Raw genomic sequence first — 19,971 nt, forward strand, 5'->3', positions numbered from 1 at the left:
AATAACATAAATGTGGCTGCCAAAACTCTTTTTTTTTTTTTTACGGCTGATACCTCCCCCCCCACCAAGTGCCAGGGTGCCATGTCGGAAAGGAAGGAAAATAAATTTCTTCCCCCCCCTCGTCTCCCCCTCCCAAGAGAACTTCTTTCCAGCACGTGGCAAAGTCCCCCCGTCGGTTGAAGACGGTCGATTAAAGTCGGGGCCAGGCACTTTCGTTCCTGCCTTTGCAGGCTAAGCTTGGTTTAACCCTGGTTTGTTTGCAGGGTTGCCATTATAATAAGCCTGGGTCGAGCGGCGCTGATTTGGGTTGGTTTCGTTCCGACGTCTTGTCTGAATTGTGCCAACCGCCACTTGAAAAAAAGGGCGAGCAACTTGGGCATCGCTCAGCTCTTTGGGACCCCGAGATTTTATTAGGGGTTTTGTCCCTGCGTGTCCAGAGAGGTTTCTAAAACATTAAGTCACCCGGAGCGGACCCGTCTGGGTCTAAACTGGGTGTAGAAATCCCAATTCTTTGTTTCTGCGAAGAGAAACGCACTGGATGACGGAGAGAAAGATCGGAACTCGGATTAGCGCGCGTTGCAAGAAAGCCGCGGATTTTTGTTTGTTTGTTTGTTTGTTTTTAATCCTGGCTGTGGCTGACTCAGGCGGCAGCGCTCCCCTCCTCCAGACGCCTTCAGTTTGCCTGGCATTCCGGTTTTCTGCCGTTTCTTCGGCCGGAAACAAACTCTGGCTTGTTTTTTTCTTTTCTTTTCCCTTTTCTTTTCCTTGGAAAATCAGCCGGGGAATGCGAGATCCGCGTTAGATTATTCGAGCTTTCCTTCTTAAGGCGTTCGCAGCAGCGCTTGTACTGTATTCGTGTTTCCCCCCTTAACCTTCTTCCCACGACGGCCCTGCGAGGGAGACTTAAAAGGTTGATTTAAAAAAAAAAGCTGATCGAAGGGGGGGGGGAGGATTTGAAGGGTCTCTCTCTCTCCCCCTGGGAATCTCCAACGGGAAGATTAAGGCTTCAAGTCGCGCAGAAACGGGCGGCCTATGAAAAGAGATGGATCGATCCAAAGCATCTTGAAAAAGCATCTTGGAAGCCGAGATAGGATAGGGTGCGTTCTGCACATGGACCACTAGGGGGCAGAGCGCGCGCGTGAGGCAAGCGCCTGGAACAATCCAGCCGAGATTCTGTAGCTGGTTGTTCACCGCCCAGATTCCTAACCCTGGTTTGTGGCATTACCCCAGGTCCTGAGTGTGCACCACACCCTGGGCTGTACACCAGCCCACCTCACTTCGGCCTGGCAGTGTTGTGTCTTTCATTTAGGATTCGGCTGAAGCTCATGTAACTGGATCAACCTGCTTTCTGTCTTGGCTTAGAAACGGAGGAGGCTTCAACGAAGTGAAAAGGCTGAGAGTTTACCCAGATTTTACCCTGTGGCAATAAGTCACATCCCAAGCTGTCCATAGGTCTTGTCTCCAGTTGCTTACAGGGCTGGGAGAAAGTTAATTCAGTAAACTATGGTTCTGTCCATCTTGGGTTTGTCTGTGGTTGGGCAGACCCAACCCAATCTGTCTCCCTACAAGTGAAAGCTTCAACTTTCTGCTTTAATCCCTGGGTAAACAAGAGAGGAAGGTGCTTGCAACATTTCTCAACCTGGTACTCTGTGATGTGAATCACCACACCCATCTGGCTTGGCCAATATAGCCTAGGGATATGGGGATGATGGTCCACACCTTGGGATTTAGATGACCAATTAGGGGAGGCTCTCCTGGCTAAGGCTGGCAAGTTAGGGCTTTTAGAAAGGGAAGCCTCCTGCGTGGTGCAAGGAATAGGGCTGGAAGATGCCTTTGGCCTCTGAAACATTTTAAAAGAGAGAGAGAAGCAAAAGGAACATTATTTTTCTTAGCATATAGCTCGCTCTATCTATCTATCTGTCTGTCTATCTATCTATCTATCTATCTATCTATCTATCTATCTATCTATCTATCTATCTATCCACACATACACACATGTAGATAGATAGATAGATAGATAGATAGATAGATAGATAGATAGATAGATAGATAGATAGATAGATAGATGTTTTTTTTAAGAAAAAAACTCAGAATGTTTTGAAACTGTTACTGCTTTAAAGATACTATATAAGCTCCATTTAGATGGATTTTTCGGTGTGCCTCTGCCTTTCCACAGGCAGGGATTACCGCAGGATCTAAGCTACTATTTGGCTTGGATGAAACCTCTCGCATCTTCATTATACTGGCCACTCTCCTTTGCACACGATAGCTTATTCAATAAACCATTTTGAAAAAAAACACGGGGGTGAAATATAATCCCAATCTCAGTCAAAACGGCTGATTTAGGATCATTCCCTGGGGGGGGGGAATACTTCCAAGATGGTACGAATTACTCTGTTATTCTGAATTTGGATAGCGGAGGGAAAGAGATTGAACTGAGCGAGATTTGGCAGCCCTTCCGGTTTTTTGGTGGGCGAACCGGAAGTTTCAGCCAGGTGGTGAACGGGAGACCACTAGGAAATCCAGCTTGGATTCGAATCGGGGAATCCAGACCCCATCGCGAGGGGGGAGTCCAGGGTTGCGCAAGCAGGGAGAATTGGGGGGGGAAAGGGGGATCAAAACGCAGGTTAGAGCCAACCTGTGGCCAAACTTTGATTCATCCTGGATGGAGTCAAATTAACCATCTCTAAGAGCCAGGGCTTCTAGCGAGCCCTGCCTTGCGCAATGGGGAGGCTAACCCGAGACTCCTGCCTTTCTGTCTGCTTTCACTTTCGCTCTCCTCGGGAGTAAGGTTTCCTTGAAACTCAAGGGCGATTTTGTTCCCATCAGCGACCGTCTTCGATCTTGGAAAGGAGAGCAAGCCGATTCGCACATTAGAGCTCTACACGGGTCTGCAGCTTTGGGCTTAAGGAGGAAAAACGAAACTCGCTTCCCCCCCTCTCCCCGCATCCATCGAGTGGGAAATGGGGGAGGTTCCGAAGTCCTCGATTTAAGTTTGATCCTGGACGGATGAATGTTACCGATGGGTGAATGCCGTTGGTCCGAAGACAAGGTAAGCGATGTCTCGGATTATTTCCCCCCCCCCTCCTATATGGGCATTTTTTCCCCCTTGGGTTCTTTTGGGGGGGGGCTTACATCTCTCTGCCTGAAATAATCCTTGTCTTTCCCATCGCGCGCCCTTTGGTTGCTTTCACACGTCTTCCTTAAACCAACCAGGCCACTTTGTTACTCCCTCAGCATTAATCGTGGCTAAATTTCTGGCTAGGAAGAAGCCCGCTCGCTGCCTTAGCTGCGGCGCAGAGGGTTTTGAGAGTTAAGCCAGGAACCAAGTGGCCAAGTAGCATTTCGTGGGAACGCAGCTACTGGGGTTCAGGAAGGCAATCCATTGAGCGCGGGGTTCAAAACGAGAAGCGATCGCGGCGAAGTTGATTTTCGGGCTTACGACTGGAGCGGCTGTGTTCTGAATCTGCCCCTCTCCGCGCAATCTCCTCGCCCTGCGTCTCTTCTCTTCTCTTCTCTTCTCTTCTCTTCTCTTCTCTTCTCTTCTCTTCTCTTTTCTTTTCTTTTCTTTTCTTCTCTTCTCTTTTATTTCTTGCCCGCCCGTTTCACAAGTGGCGTCCGCTCCGGAGTCGCTCCGCACCGACTCCAGATTGGAGACGGATTGCCAGGACCGAGAAACGGAGCCCAAGCTGGTTCAGCTATCCACAGGTTGAGCTCCTTGGAGATCCGGGTGGGCAATTCATTTTCCCAATAGGCCGCGCGAGAAACTGGGACTGTTGCGGAGGGTCAGACCAGCAGGGCTATGAAGGTGCTAAGTACGCACTCACGTACATGCCTAAATTTAAAAAAAAAAGTTTTCAAAATAAAAATCCACGGGCTCCGGACAGGGACAGCCAAAAGGCTGGATGTGGGCCCGGGGGAGGGGAAGGGTCTTAAAATGCCCAGATCTGGACTAGATAAACTGGCAATGAGGCCTAATGTGGTGAATTCCAGAGTTGCGCTCACTTTACCCCAGTGACAGGCGCTTCCTCGCGCGTTGCCAATTTCTGATTCATGAGTGTAGAGTGCTAGTTTCCAGATAGGGACCCTTCCCATTTCCTTGCGCCCACCTATTCACGCTTGTTTAGAATTTGTTCCAAAAGCTGGAGACGCGATTTTTAAATTTGATTAATAATAGATCCTTAAAAGAATAAAAATTTAGTGCGCGCGCGGGATGGGGGGAGATTGGTCCCTTGTAGAGGCTGGGGGAATTAGGGTTTTTTTGTTTTGTTTTGTTTTGTTTTGCGCGGCCGGACAAGGCGTATTTCTCCGAATAAGCGCTCCCCGAATTTTCCCCGGCCACTCGGACTTCAACGCAGTCTATTCGATGTCTTGACGGTGACATCCCGGGCACTTTTCAGTCTTTCGAATGGTTCAATTCTTGGTCGGAAATTCTCTCTGATACTACCGTAGAAGCGCGGGATAAGCTGGGGAAAGAGAACGTTCGTTTCAGGGGAAAACCTTGAATTTGGTTAGATGAAAAAGTGACCTTGGATTTTAATTTCGGGCTGAACCGCTTTTTAGCAACCCACTCAACTTTTTTGGAGGGGGGAAGGGGTCCCCAAACGTTAAGTTGATTTTTAGTTGCGAGCTCAAAAATTTAAAGCACTTTATTATTAAAATCGTCACGGATTTTCTTCGCTCACCGACTGCAGAAATCGCTTTTTTACTGGCCAGGGGAAAAAAAACCACTCCGGTTTCTCTAAACTGGGGGAGGGGGGGAAGAAGTAATGTCAAAGGAAAGTTATCAAAGTGACAGATTTCTGGATCCCCAGCGATGCAAGTAACCAAGGAAGGCCCCTGCGCGCTTTTTGTGTATTAGGTTTGGATAGGCAAATAATGTCTCTAACTAAAGATGTTTTACTGCAGCTGGCATTTAGCATTTTGCGCTTCGTATTTTTGGAAAACGAAAACATCTTCTCCTCTCTTCCCAAACATAATTATAAACGTAGGAAACCAAGCTTAAGGAACCAAAACAACAGGGTTTTGATTTTATTCCATCTTTTACAAGTTATTTCATACGTTTTTTTCCCCTTATCCCGCCTTTATCATTTCTTTTTTAAATAACTCAAGGCCAGGAACATATATAATACTCTGGGCTGGGCTGAGAGAGAGAGAGAGAGAGAGAGAGAGAGAGAGAGAGAGGCCCAAAAGATGAGTCTTGTTTTCAGAATCCTTTTTTTTTTTTTTTTTAAGAAACCAGAAAGTTAAGCGCTGGGCATGAAAGGCGAAAGTTTTTAGCTTGCCATTTCGCCTTGCTATTTTGTAAAAGTTAATCAATGCCCTGCTTGGAAAACCACTGTCACCAGATGTGCTCGGAAGACATCCCAATTAATAAATTGTAGGAACGCTCTGTAATACAGTGTGTAGACACAGTGCAAGCTTGCAAACAGACTTAATCTTATTATCTTGATTCAGCTCCAAGAAAGGCTTAAAACCCACTTATTCTCACTGATTCCCAATGGGTCTACACGAAGGCGGGATGAATTTGGATCCAGACTCATCCTGGCCAGCAGTACAAAATAGGGACTTGCCATTTCTTAATCCTCCCCGCCTCGCCCCGCCCAGCCCCAAAGAGAGAGCCAACCATTAAAATGTATCTCTCGTTGAGAATCAAAGAGCCGAAATATTCACCGGCAGTTAAGTAAATCAAGTCAAGATTCCACCGGGCAGTTAAGTAAAGACTTTAAACAACGTTTTCAGGATGGAAATAAAACTTAAATTCCAGTTAACGTTGCGGGAAAGGGGGGGGGGCGATCCCCGCTCCTTTTTTTGAGGCCTGTCTCTGGCTGGGCGTTTTGGGTTCTACCTGCAGCTCAGAAGCCGAGCACGCTCGGCGTTCACGAAGCAGGCCCAGAAGAATAGGAAGTAATCCTATATGTGTCTTTATCAAACGGGGTCCCCATTCGCCCAAAACCCGACCAAACGGGGCTTGCGTTTTTACGCGCGCCAGGGAGCAGAACCGGAATTTAAAAAAAAAAAAAAAAAAAACATCAGGGCAATCACTCCAGGATAGGCCTTCTTTTTCTCCTCCAGCCCACTCAAAATTTCAGGCACCCACCCTCCTCTCGCCCCACCCCACCGCAGCCAAAGAAGGGTCCACGCTGTGGCCCTCTTGAGCATCGCAAAGCACCAGAAGAGACGCGGAGAACTTGGCCGGGGGGGGGGTCTGGCCCTGGCCGGACCCAGCGCTCCTCCTCGCGGCCTGCGCGGCAGAGGGTGGGCGCTCGTGCGCTTTTGGGGTGGCAGGGAAGCCTGGATCGCTCGCTCCAAGGGCTGAAAAACAGAGGTGGTCGTCCGCGAGGGGGATTTAAACTCGGGGGAGATGTAAGACGTTCCCCATTCCTTATGCTGGGCGCAGAATGCGGTTTGGCATGAAGGCTGATCCAGCCGAGAGTGACCGAGTTTGGGCGTCTGCGCGCGTTTCCAAGGGTTTTTTTTTCCCCCTTCGCCAGGTGCCAAGCCAGACCTCCCCCCTCCTTCCTGGATCCCCCAGATCACGCAAGAGTCTTGCGGGAGGGGAGGAAGAAGAGAGGGGCTAGCTACCCCCGCACCGCCACGTTTTCCTAACCCCGAGTCCCTGTTGGAGAGACCTCCAGCCAGGGCGCGCCTTTGGCAACACTCCAGGCGCTTTCTCTTACGATTCCCCAAACCAGCAGAGATACACACCCCCCCAATTTTCTTCCTTCCTGGACATAACCTCCAGATAGTGGCCGGCAGGAAGGGCGCATATCCCCCCCCCCAAATGAAGAGGAGCAGAGATGCCTACCTGCCAGAGGAGGCGAGCCGGCTGTTCCTTGGGAATTTAGGCGGCTACTTGAGCGCGGGGTCTCTTTGACAGAAGGGTGGGGTGGGGTGGGGGGCACGGATCCACGCAGCCTTTTTCTTCCTTCTTGCCTTCTTCTCCGCATCCCCCAGCTCTGTTCAGCTCAAGACTCTTGCTGGATAGTCCGTAACTATCCCTCCCCTTTGCAAATCTCCCCCCTCGCCTTACCCAAATTATGAATTTTAAAACAGCCCCGCTGTAAACGTCTCTTTCTCTCTCTTTTTCAAGCTTTCCTTTCCCCGTTTTCCTGCTTCCCGCTGCCTGCCTGCCTACCCGCAGCGCCTACCCCGTTCTTTGGCGTCTCGGGACGGCTTACCTGCCGAAAATCTTCTGTTCTCCACCTGGCCGAGGGTTCCTTTTGTCACGGCTGACTGCCCCTCGAGGGAGGGGGCTTGCCTCGTCTCTCTCCCCCCCCCTTGCTCTCCTCCCTGCTTTATTTCTGGATCCCTTTCGCTCCGTTTCTCTTTCTTTCCTCCGTTCACTTTTTTTTTTTTTTTTGGCCGTCCCCATTTTTTCTTTTTTTCTCTTTTTCTTTTTGCGCGTAAGCGGACGCACTATTTGACAGGCGAGGGACCGCCTCACTGCGGCGTAGGGATATTAGGCACACCGATTGGGAGTTCAAATGTCAGCAAGTTTTTTTTTTCCCTCTTTCCCCTCCTCCTCCTCCTCCTCCTCCTCCTCCTCTTCTTTTCTCTCTGTCTCTTTCTCTCTCTCTCTTTCCCCCTCCCCTTCCCTCCCCGCCTTTTTGGGAAAAGGAGGGGAGGCGGAGGTGAGGCGGCGGCGGCGGGGCGGCTGTATTCCTCCGCAGCTGCTTTCCGCCGCTTGTAAACGGAGCGCCTCCCGGCTCGGGAGTTTTGGATGGCATTTGGGCCGAGGGAAACTCCAGAGGAGACAGCTTGCGCTCGCGGGTGCATGCAGTGCCGGGCGTCTCCCTGCTTCGGGGAGGGCCTGGCCGCCCCCTCCGCCCCGAGAGGGGCCTCGGAGGCGCCTTTCCGCCAGCAGGTGACCTCCCCGGCCGCCCCGCCGATGGACGGCCGGCTGCTTCGGCCTCTAGGCTGCGCCCCGCTCGCCTTTGCCGTCGGCACCGTCCCGCAGCTCCGCGGCCCGGATCCCAGCCGGGGCGGCCGCTAAGCGCCGCTGCCTTCCCCTCCGTAGCCCGCCTTCCGCCCCATGGACGTGGCCGCGGGACCGGAGGCGCTGGAAAACTGCTTGAATCGCGGCTCGGTGAATTGCGCCAAGATGCTGGACGGGATTAAAATGGAGGATCGGCCGCTGCGCTCGGGGCCCGCGACTTTGGGAGTCCTACTGGGTGAGCTCGCCTCTTCCGCGCTTTCTCTCTGCTTCCCGCCCAACTTTCCTGCGACTTGAAATCTCTTTCTCTCGCCACCCGTCACTCCACTCCAGAAATAAAACTCGCCGCCCTTGGTCCCGATCCCGGGCGCGGGGGTATCTCACAGGCGCTCGCCCTCCTTTCCCCGCTTCTCTCCGGTCTCCAGGGCCGAAGAGTGGCGCTTAGAGATGCTTGGCAGCCGGGCGAAGGAGAGGCGGGTTACCCTGGCCGAGAATCCACACGTAAAGGGCAGGGCAGGCTGGAAGGAAGCACTTTCACGCCAGTGCGCGCCCGGCCTTTACTTACATTCCGGATAGAGGGATACAGGAGTGTAGGTTTGGTTTTGTTCTCCCCCCTTCCCGGGTTGATCCAAGGGTCCAAGCGGAGGCCTTGCAACTTATTTTATCCAGCTTCCAACCCATTGCGGTTATTTCCCCTCCAAACCGCCCTCGTTTTGGAGGGGGGACGCCTTCTCCCTCCTGAAAACCGGCTGCTTTTAAAAGCTGGTACTGATCACCCGGCTGCGTTTCGCGTTGGTCCAACTTTTGAACCCGAATCGCTGGGCTTTACCTTCCTTGGCGAGGACGGTTAAAAAACAAACAAACAAAAAACAAGCTGCGTTTTCTCGGGCTGCTTGCACGTCAGAAGGGGCACCCGCGTTGACCCTCTCCGCATTCCCAGAGAATTCGGTTGTTTGGCACGCTTGTTAAACTCCTATGTAGGAGTGACTCCTGCAGGACGGGATGAAGCGCTCAGCTCAGGCGCTATCTCGTGGGAGAGCCCTGAATTCGAATGGGCAGCGTGTTTGTGTGTTTGTCTCTCCCTGGGTGTGTTGTGCGCCTCTCCGACACTTCTCGCGGTGAACTGATTTATGATCTTGAACTTCTGGCCGAGAAAGTCTGCTTTCCTTTCGCGTCTCTTCCGGAAGACGCGATGCGCTCACTTTTTCCTTGGCAAACCTCTTCTGACAACCTCTCCGAGTTTAACCCTGGTTCTCCCTGACGCCCCTGCTTCAATCGGGCCTCAATCCCCACTGCAACTCTTCTTTCCCCCCTCCCCCAGCTGGTTCCCTCCCCGTGTGGGTCCTAACCTGGCCAAGTTAAACCTTCCAGCTGCTGTCAACGAACGCGGCCTCTCCTTAAGACAACTTTCCCTTAAAACTATACAGCGTTTTCCACCCACTTCCCCAGTGACAACTGCGTGCCAAATTCCGAGAGAAACTAAACTTCTTCAAAAAGGAGATTTGTAGGCTGTCAATCCAGCCAACTGCTCTGAAGCTCCCTCATTTGTTTTGATTTGCCAGGCTAGGCTTTCCTCTCTCTCTCTCATATCTATATATCTATACATACTGAACTGCAGCCTTTCCACCTGGAGCTGATGGCATTAAGAAGGCCCTTCTCCTTCTCCTTATTTCTTCTCCTTCTCCTTCCCCACCATTAGGCTACCCACGTCTTAATCATGTTACCAAATTGGGGTGGTTGGTTTTTTTTTTTTTAATTATTTATTAAATTTATACACTATTGAATTAGGAGGAACATGAACCATTTCAGCCTTCTTTCCTCCAGCTCAGCTTCGTTTTGGTTCACCAAAGCTCACGGCGAATAATAAATAGGTGATTGTAGGAAGGAAGCCTTAAAATAACAAAAAATATAACTGGTGCAATTCTAGATCTTGAGCGGGAATTAAGAAGGATCGTTCCATGCAGGCGTTTCAAGGCCACCCTAGGCCCCTGGATGAACCAACCCTTCTTAAAACACAACCCTGTGGATTTGTGCTTTTTTTGTGTGTGTGATTTTGCCTTGTCTCTTTTTTTCATACTTTTTTTTTCTCTCTCTCTGTCTCTCTTTGCCCCTTTGCTGTTTCCCTTCCCTCCTTCAGGGTCCGATTGTCAACACCAGGCAGTTTGTGAGGGGTGCCAGCGTCCCATCTCGGACCGCTTCCTGATGCGTGTCAACGAATCCTCATGGCACGAAGAATGCTTGCAATGCGCCGTCTGCCAACAGGCGCTAACCACCAGCTGCTACTTCCGAGACCGGAAGCTTTACTGCAAGCAAGACTACCAACAGTAAGAGCTCTACCCTTATGTTTACTTTTCTTTTTTTAGCCACTGGAATTCTTCACCGCTGCCTTCCTTGCTCAATCCCAAGTTTGATCTCATTTATAACTATATCCTGGTGGAACGGGACAGGGGGAGAGGCATAAAGCAGCCAAGTCCAAAAACTGAGGAGGATTTCCAAGAGAATAAGCCCAGCTTTTGGGATCCAAGAGCGGTAGCTCCGCCCCTTTGCTTTAGAACCCATTGTTGCGTCATCCAGTGGAAGGTTCCATTTTGTTGCTGTAGAGGGACCTGGTCTCTTGATTTTCTCTCTCTCACTATCCTGGGGCTGAATTGGTTTCCCCCATCCACGGATCTCTCTCTTTCCTTTATCTTCCCCTCCTCTTTGAGCTACTCCGTGTTGTGTGCAATTTGAAAAAAGTTTGCCGAGGGTGTTTGGGGTAGATATTGGAGGTTGGATCCATGAAATGGTTTGACTTCACCCCAAGTGGATTTGGGGGAGATGGCTGGGGAATAAAACTGGGTCCCTGGTGACATACATGGTGGGATTTATTAAGTATTCTCAAGCTTATTAAGTGTTCCCAGGTGAATAGAGGCTGGGTGTCTTTGTCCTTGTGTCGCCCTCTCTGACCCAACTTGAGTGGCTCTTCTGTGGCGTTGCTTGCAGATTTGGGTCACTTCCTACTAAAATCCTCTCTGAGCAACTTGCCTCCACTTGGGTTTATTTGTATTATTTCTCAAAGGGATGGGTTTATCGGGTTTATCGCAGTGCCATTCCGTTCCCTATTTTTTCTGTTTGAAATCCTCAATTTTCTTTGAGTGGCTGTAGTTTGAAATGGATCTCTGCTTCCTTCCATGAAGCAGCCCAAATCTCTGAAGGAGATAAGTGGTTTAGAAATAGGAAATATAGATAAACAAATACAAATATTCCTTTTATATATATATATATATATATATATATATATATATATATATATATATATATATATATATATATATATATGAAAGCAAGGTATATAAAACTTTCCCCTTGTATCCACTTGTGGGGGAAATTTATATCTGCAGTTGAAATCCGTTTCTCAATTTTGTCACGGTCCTTCTTTTCAAAAAAAATAGGGGGATTCTGCAAAGGAAGAGGTTATTTTTTGTTTTATTTTTAGGCTGGTGTTTCGACCCTTGCAGGCTCGCCTAGGCAGTTTGGGTAGAAGCTGCTAAACGTTGTAAAGGGCAGGGGAGAAACCAGCACAAACACACCTCTCAAAGGAGCAATTAATCATCATAATTTTAGCTTGCATGCAAATGCATTTGGAGGGGGAAAAAGATTCCCAAGGAAAAGTTGTGTAATAGAAGGAGGTTTTCAGGGATTTATATATATATATATATATATATTTGAAGGAAAAAAAACCCACATCTTTCCTGAATATGGTCCTGAAAAAAATGGAGTGGGGGTCTAAAGGAAGGTTTTGATTTGTTTAGGACGGGTGGGCCTTCTCCAAAGTAAACGCAAATGGCCTGCGACTAAAGTTATCGGAGCTGTGTGTGTTTGTGTGTGTGTGTGTGTTTCTCAAACTAAAAAGTTTGGCAGTCAAGATAGATTCTCTGGAATCCATTTCCCCAAGCTGGAATCCATTCTCCCAATATCGCTGGCGAGACAAAACCTTTTTTTAAAAACAACAACAAATCACGCACCCCTGTTTCACTGTGGTGTTTGTTGATAACTTAGATTTTTAAGTTCTTTCTTTTCCATCTTTATTCTGTTTAAAGGGCGCCTCTTTTTCCGGTCAGCCTAAATCGGGACTGAGCCTCGCAGCGATTAAAGACTTATTATTATTATTATTACTATTACTACTATTATTAATATTATTGCTATTGCTATTATTATTAATATTATTACTATTATTATTTATTATTATTATTCGGTTCACGAATCGCCCCCCCCCTTTTAACGAACGAGATCGGGGACGGCGCCTCCCTTAATCCGGATTCGACGAGGACTCAAAGCGTGGCTTTCAGTTCCAGTCCGATCCGGTTTGAACAAACTTTCGGAAATTGCTTTCTAAACTCCCCAAAACTCTGAAGCGGGAACTGGAAAGGAAGGGGTGGGGAGGGGACGGTTATTAAAAGTCTCTCCCCCCCCTTTGAGTAAAACTGTATTGGGGGGGGGGAATATCTTGAGTTTGGTCCTGAAACGTCTGCAGTAAAACAACCGAGCTCCGAGACCACGGAGGATCCCCCCCCCACCCAAAAAACTCCCCTGGGTTTGCAATCCACGCGGATTCGCCTCGCGGAGGGAACGGACGGGGGGAGAAGCCGAGCTGGTGCGTGGCCCCGGCCCCTGGCAGTCGCAGCCTCCGGTTTTGGGCTGCTACCTGGTGAGCTTCGCCGGGGTAGAAAGGCGACGCGGTGGCGGCTTCGCCCGCTCGCTGGCGGGGAAGATAGAGAAGCGCCCCCTTCCCCGACCGGTGGCTTTTTTTTTTGTGGGGTGGGGAGGAAGGGGCTCGCCTTCGGCCCCCTCTGAAAAAGTCTTCCTCCTCCTTCTTTTTTTCCTTTCTGGCTTTCCCGTTTCCTTCCCTTCCTTCTTTATTCCTTTTTCTCCTTCTTCCCTTCATCCCGTTTTTCCGTTTCTCTCCTTCCTTTCTTCGTTCTCCCTTCCTGCGCTTTCTTGTCTTTTTGCCTTCTCTCTTTCCTTCCTTCCTTCCCTTTTCCCGTTTTTCCTTCTCTCTCCTTCCTTCTTCCGTCTTATCTTCCTTCCTTTTCTTCTTTTTCCTTTATCTCCCTGTTGTCTCCTTCCTTTCTCCCTTCTTTTTCCCTTTCTCATTTCCCGTCTTCCCTTCTTTTGCTCCTGCTTTACTTTATCTTTTTCTTTCTGCTCTCCTCTTCATCCCTTTTAAAGAAATCGCCCTTCCTTTCCCACCTTTAGGAATCTGTTCGCACGACGCCCCCGCCCAACGGCAGACTAGCCAGCCCAGTTCACCTCAAGCGGAGGCAGCCTGCATTCCAGAAGGCCTTTAAGACAATCGCCACCCGACCTGCTCTCCTTTGTTCTTGGGGTTTCCATCCCCCCCCCCGACCTTCAAGAGGGCTAGGGGGATGATTCCATTGTCCACCCCAAGGCCAGGTTGCCGTGATCCCCGGACATCCCGCGGTCATGACGGTCGGCAGGCCCCTCCAATTAAGCCACCCCCAAAATAGAAAACGCCATCCCCCCCCCGGGGAGCAAAATGGGGCATTTTTCCTGGGCAAAAGGAGCGCCTTCTAAGCATTCGACCGACTTGGGGAGCGTCGTTCTGCTTCCCCCGTCTTGACCTAAGCTGCCCCTACAAAACTGGAAGCCGTCGAGACATTCTGGAGGGGCGTCCGCCGTTGAAGTTTGCGGGCACGCGCAATTACGCACCTGCCGCAATTACGCAACTCAAGTGGACGTGGCGGGGGCCAGGCTCGGCCTCGGCCACGGCCACGGCCCGGCGTAAGCCGAGCGCAAAAGCCGAAGGGCGCCTTGGAGAGCTGTCCGGTTCCCGAGCTCCGTCTTCCCGCGCGCGCTCTTGGCGAAAACCTGGCTAGGGCGCTGCGCCCCGACCGCGCTTTCCCGAGTTCCCGCAGTACCGAAGAAGAGCCGGTTTCAACCGGCCTCCGTGACTTCGAGGCGAGCTTCTGGGCCTGTACCCCCCCCCCGGGAGAAAGAAGGTGAGCCTGAGTCCAGAAGCTAACCCGGGGCTGTTGCCTCCGGAGAGCCCAGAGCGAAGGCCGGGGGCCGCGACGCCTTGGTCGCCCAGGCCCCTTTGGCTGAGAGGGGCCGGCTTGTTTAGCTGGAGGGTCCCTTAGGGTGGGAACCAAGAAACTGAGAAGGCAGAGGACGAGGAGAGACCTCTAAAGGGCTGTTTCGCGGTCGTTTAAAACAATGATAGGAGCTGCCCTCACCATTAGGATGAAATGTGCCCTTAGCGCTTCCCACTAGAACTGCTCTTTTTCCCTAGAGACCTTCCTCCAAACTCAGGACGGCTGAGGACCAGCTGGTGTCTGTCCAAACGGGCATTATATCCAATATTCCCCGGTCCTTCAAAGCAGAGCAATTAATGCCTTGCCCGCCTTTTCTAAAACCGGATGAATTTGAAAGCAAACAAAATTAGCCTGGATGAGCTGCTTGGATCGCCATTGGGGTGTCCTGGGATGGTGATTCTCCAAGGACAGTTTCATGGCTTACAATTACAAGAGGCTAGTCCTCTGGATGTCAAAAAGAGGAAGGACAAATTTGAGAAAGCTCCCTTTTACTCTTTTAGTTTCCTTCCTTCCTTCCTTCCTTCCTTCCTTCCTTCCTTCCTTCCTTCCTCCCTCCATCCCTCCCTCCCTCCCTCTGTCCCTTTTCATTTAATCTTCTAGTTTTAGACATTTACTCATTCCTGATGCCCAGGCTGATTCTTCAGACTGACCAATGTCTCAGCCCAGCCAGTAAACACAACCCATGAACCAGATTTTGTGGTTCAAAAATGGTAAAGTTTGTCAACCTAAAGGCATTCATTTATTATGGCCAACTTCTTTAGTTCAGGATTGTGTAAGCTGAAATTCTCTCCTTGGCTACCCCACTGAATTTTCTGAGCCTTTATTCTGCATAAACCGTGATTTAAATTTGCAGTGGAGCAGAGGCCTCACGAGGAGGAGCTAAAATACACAACCCTTATAAAACGCAACCAGTGTTTCAGTGCAAAGTTTAGGATATATGATTGGACAAGGTAGGAAACCTTGTCTAAAGTGAACTCCCAGGCTGACTTTGGAAGGGAGAGAAACCTCCATAGGTCTCCGAATGACATGATCGACATAAGATAGTTTTGTCCTTGAAATAAATAGGTCACTAAAACCATTTTATCTGGACATCTGTACTTGGCTACTAAGCCTGGGACATTTTCTAAAGCCTAAAATTGATGCAGCTTGAAATGGGGGGGGGGAGGGAAATGAAGAGACATTCAGTTGTTGTTCCTCTCCCCCCCCCAGTACATTAACGACACATTCAGAAATGGGCTTTCTGGTGTGAAGGAATTTAAACTCAACTCTGAGAGACCAGAATTTGAGTTCAGTGTAATCCTGAATTCTAACTAGGAAATGGGATTTTTTTTTCCTTCTCTTTTCTTAGCACCAAAAAAAATATTCTTTTCAAATACATAGCTCATTTCGGTTCTTGAGCCTCAGTAGTTTTTCAATGGGATTTTTCCTTCCCTTTTCTTAGCATAAAAAAAATATCCTTTGCAAATAAATAGTTTGTTTCAGGTTTTGGGCCTTCTTAGTTTTTCCGTATATGCTGCCTTCCTCAACTCATCTCCTTTACTGTGTCCCTCTCCCATCGCCACACACAAGACACACAGAAACAATACATGGCCTTGTAAGCTCTCTAGGGCAGTGTTTTTGTTGTGATCTCGCACACGTTCTCAAGTGTGCAAAGTGATAATGATTCCCAATTCCATATTGGTCAATCTACGTGTAGGGTGCCCAGAGATGGTGGTGTTGTTTATTTTAAAGAAAAAAAATGATTTAATCTTTGCCCAAAAAATCTTCTCCTCTGCCTTTTTGACTTTGGGGCTGTTTCTAATCTCAGCCCTTTTTTCTTTTCTCCCGGCCTTTCTTTCCCACTTCACGCTTGTCACTAAAATTTAGGGCTGTCTTTGTGCCCGGAGTGGGTTAAAACATGGTCACTTCAATCGACGCGACATAATATGACTTTGCAAGTGGTCTGCCAGGAGACAAAAGACGACATTTCTGGTTGTACATTAGCTTTTGTCTAACATTCAGGAGGTTTCGTCTCCCCCCCCCCGCCCTCCACCCAAAGATCCCCTCCCCAAAGGTTTGGCAGGGGTGGGCTGTTAAGAGAGAAAACTATGTGCATTTCATAGCAACAACTCCAAAATCCTCTGCTATGGAAACCAGGGAGGGGGGGGTGTAATTGGTAAGGAGGGGATGGAGAGTATAAATATTGTGGCTTTCTGGAAGTCCTAGCTGAATAGTTGGATCCATGAATGCCTTTTTTTTCCCCTGTCTTTTTCCCTCTTGCAAATATTGTCTCTCCGAAGGGGGATTTCTGTCTTCAACATGTCCATTTAGGAAAGCTTATGCCGCGGCTGAAAGATGGGCCTTTAAAAAGACATTTAATCTGGAGCAGAGCTGAACCAGGAGGGTTAGGAATCGAGGTTCAATTGATAAGAGGCACACGTGCCATTTGGAATATCTTTGAACCAACGGAGCGAATTGAGACTCATTTGACAAAATACATTTTTCCCGTAGGCTTTTTTGTAAGTAACTCACCGAGAGCGAGTGGACAGCCTGTAAACTCTCTGAATAGATAAATAAATACTTTTTGATGTTGAGTGGGCAGGATATTTTCATGTGGCCTCGAAGACGCTTGTGTATGTCGTTTTCTCATGTCGTGTTTCTAACTATCAAATAATTCACCTTTTTGATTCTTCTTTCTCTTGGGAGGTTTCCTAAAACTGCAAATACTGACTGGACCTAAACTTAACCCACAATTGCCATACTTTGCCTCATGTGTAAATAATATCTTTATTGAATTTCAAAACAGATAAAATACAGAATCGTAGCAAAAAGTTAGAAAGAGGGGGAAAAAGCAAGAAAAAGCAGAATTACCAGAAAAGAAAAAAAAGATATGGAATAAGATATGGAAAAAGAGTAACTTCCAATGTGTTCGGTTCAGATATGTAATAAAATAGCTTTCTTTCTCTAGGTTTAAAAAAAAATAAAAGTGCAACATGTCAAACATAACTAGCAACCCAAAGCAATATTAACAATACACAATATTTCTAGAATCAAAATTGATCTAGTCATCAAATTCCTAAAACTATCTGGCGATCTATAAAAGATCGCCCTTTGTGCGGGATTTTTTTGGAAAGGATCCTGCTGGTTTTTCTTTTTCAGTGTTGTCCCAGTCTTGTTGTATCAATTTTAGTTGCGACCCAGTGTACAAAAATCTCAAACTGTGACACTGTTTATGGAGGTTCTCAATCACCTTCCCAAAGGTGGCTTTTTTCAAACTTCTTCAGTTCTGGATGAGAAGCGGAACAAAGAAAGTTTGAAAAAAAGCACCTCTGACACCCTTTTCTGGAAACCTTTCTGAACTGAAGTATATTTTCTGAAACCTTTCTGAACTGAAGTATATTTCTGTGTATCCACATCAAGTCTTTATGGCCAGTTAGTTCTCTTAGCAATTTTTCCCTCTGCTTGTTTATTTTTACTTCTCTGCTGTCCTCCTTGTTTAACTGGAAGATTTTTAGACTATTAACAAGCCCTGACTATTTCATTCAAAGGTTTTGCTTGAATGCCAGGATGCAAAGAGAAAGGTTTACCAATAAAGGAGAATATTCCTAGCTCATTGAAATGAGGGGTCCTTGGTGCTCTTTGAACTTGGGTGCTTTTCCTGCAAAAGCTTCATTACCCCAAGTAGGTAAAATCATCAGAGAAAAGTTTAAATTCTGTGGGGGTAAGGCTAGGCTGTAAAACGTTTGGCCTGTTTCAGAATTAAAATATTAGACTTAAAAGTTGCTTTAAGAGTGGGGATGGAAGGGAGGGAGGGAGAGGGAGGGAGAGAGAGAGAGAATAAAGTATTGTTGGAAGCTAGCAACGAAATGCAGAAACCACCGATCAAAATTGGCATCCTTACAGGGCAAAGGACTGCAAGTTACTGTATGTCCTTTGATCTCCTGTGTAATAATCTATAACTTTGCAGGAATTGGTTGTGTAGGTGTTAGGAGGAGTCAGTGAACACTCTTGCTTGGCTTAAAAGTACAATGGTGTGTGGGATTTTGTAATCGCTGTTTTGATTTTGCGGCATGACTGTAAAGAGGCAGGAACAAAGCAAAGATCACAGCTTCCCCCTTTGTTCTAACCTGTGCTGGTTTCCGTGAGCTTTGGAACAAATATCTTTAATTACTGTAAAGAGACGTCCTAATAACTACTGCAGAGTTATTGTCTACCGAAGTCAAGAACATGCAAATTTATCTGCATGGTTTGAGATAATGTTTTGTTTCTAGATTAGCTGTAGGCTAATGCAGCCTGCGGAAAGTGATTTGATGATGAACCCATATCTTATAGGTTGTTACGATAGCGAGGAAGCCAACACTGAAGCAACAAATGAGATTTAAAAAAAAACAAAACAAACCACAAGTACAAATGTTTTCATGGCAACTTTAGCGTGTTCAGAGGTGATTACTGACATTGGCCAAATATTTGCAAGGTTGCAATTATTTGCATTAGCAAGTGAAAACAAATATTTGTGACAGATGAAAAATATCAGCAAACACACGTAAGAAAATCTGGACAGGCAAACAGTGTACACAATTTGCACTTACCTGCAAGGAAGCCCAGTGGTGTTAAAAAGTCTTTCTTCCTCTGTTTTTTTTTTTTGTTAAACATTTTTAAACATTTCCCTGTTGGAATGCAACCTAGGTCTAGAATTGGTTATATTTCCCTGATGGAATGCAACCTAAACCTGCAAATGGCTGTTTACCTGGTGGGAATTGCTTAGCTGTGGTTATTCATATTTACTAGCCTATTTATATATAAAAAAGAGGCGGACAGCCTGGGCGTTTACCAATCTCATCAGATTCTGAGCATCCTTTAGAAGGCATATATACACCCCTTGGATATTTGTAGGAATAATTTAGTACACCAGACATTTCATAGAAACTAAAAAATGCCTGGGCGTCAAGAAACCATCTCAGTGAGTGGAATGGCTTGTCTCCAGAACTTGTGGGCGCTCCATCAGTGGAGTTTTTCAAAAATTGACCAGACAGCCATTTGACCAGGATGGGTATACGGTCTCCTGCTCTGAGTAGGGGCTGGACTAGAAGACCTCCAAGGTCCCTTCCAGCCTTATGCTCTATTTAAAATGGCTGGGCCTATAAAAATCTTTTTTTAAAAAAAAAATGGCTTCCATTTTTTCTAAGGCAAAGGCTGCCTCGAGAAGTCTGTGCGTGAGTCAAACTCTCAAGGTTGTTTAGCTCTTCTTAAAGCCTTACTAACTGGTGGAATGGTATTCCTGGGTTGAGCCCAAATAAAAAGATATTAACTTGTTTTGGCCTTTTGTTCGATCTCAGCGCCTTGTCTGACAGGACAAGCTCACCTGCTGAGTCGGTTTCTTCTCTTAGACCGGCTGGAGGACAGCAGGAGGCCAGGCGGATAAAAGCAAGAGAAGAAAGAGCACCGTAAATCCATTTCTCCCTCCAAAGTTACCCGCTTGAAAAATGTAACTGGGTACATATCACACATACGCTCTTCTAAAGTCCTCCTTTCTCGTCCTCCCGTGTTTTCTTCCAGCTCCTTGGGGAAACGGCTGATTGCGTTGTTCGGTTTTCCTCACCCAGAGACGGGGGGGGGGGGGTTGCTTTGAAAAATGACGCCTTTTCCCTTTTCCTTTACAAACGGCCTAGAAATCTGGGATCTGCTGTGAAAATGGACTTTGCCTAGAGAATGTATGTTCGAAGCGGAACTCTGCACCTTCTCCAGTCGTGTGTGTTTCTTGCTTGGGGCAATTTATTTATTTATTTTATTTATACCCCGCCTTTTTTTTTTTTAATAAACGGTTCAAGGCGGCGCATGTGGTCTAATGCTCTTTCTTCCTCCTGTTTTCCCTACAACCCTGTGAGGTGGGTTTAGTTGAGAGAATGGTATGGCTTTCACGCCTACGGCAGGACTAGAACTCACCGTCTCCTGGTGATTGGCCCA

At 47.7% G+C, this 19,971-nt stretch overlaps 1 protein-coding gene across 8 annotated transcripts in view; it reads left to right on the forward strand.

Annotated features, from left to right (window-relative positions):
* LMX1B (LIM homeobox transcription factor 1 beta) overlaps positions 1 to 19,971 on the forward strand; it is a 194,210-nt gene that overhangs the window by 15,373 nt on the left and 158,866 nt on the right. For 6 of the 8 annotated variants that reach the window (XR_005554238.1, XR_005554240.1, XR_005554241.1 and 3 more), the window contains exons 1-2: positions 6,238 to 8,174; positions 10,074 to 10,260. Coding sequence is in view for 3 of the 8 variants with exons in the window: in XM_039322911.1 (XP_039178845.1) it covers positions 8,036 to 8,174; positions 10,074 to 10,260 (326 nt within the window). In the remaining 5 variants the exon portion in view is untranslated. Of the gene's footprint in view, positions 1 to 2,829; positions 3,053 to 6,235; positions 8,175 to 10,073; positions 10,261 to 19,971 lie in introns of those variants that run through there. The other 2 variants (XM_039322914.1, XM_039322912.1) reach the window with 2 other exon arrangements.

The sequence above is a fragment of the Crotalus tigris genome, unplaced genomic scaffold, assembly GCF_016545835.1.
Source record: "Crotalus tigris isolate CLP2741 ecotype Arizona unplaced genomic scaffold, ASM1654583v1 scf7180000024153.1733885, whole genome shotgun sequence".
NCBI lineage: Eukaryota > Metazoa > Chordata > Lepidosauria > Squamata > Viperidae > Crotalus > Crotalus tigris.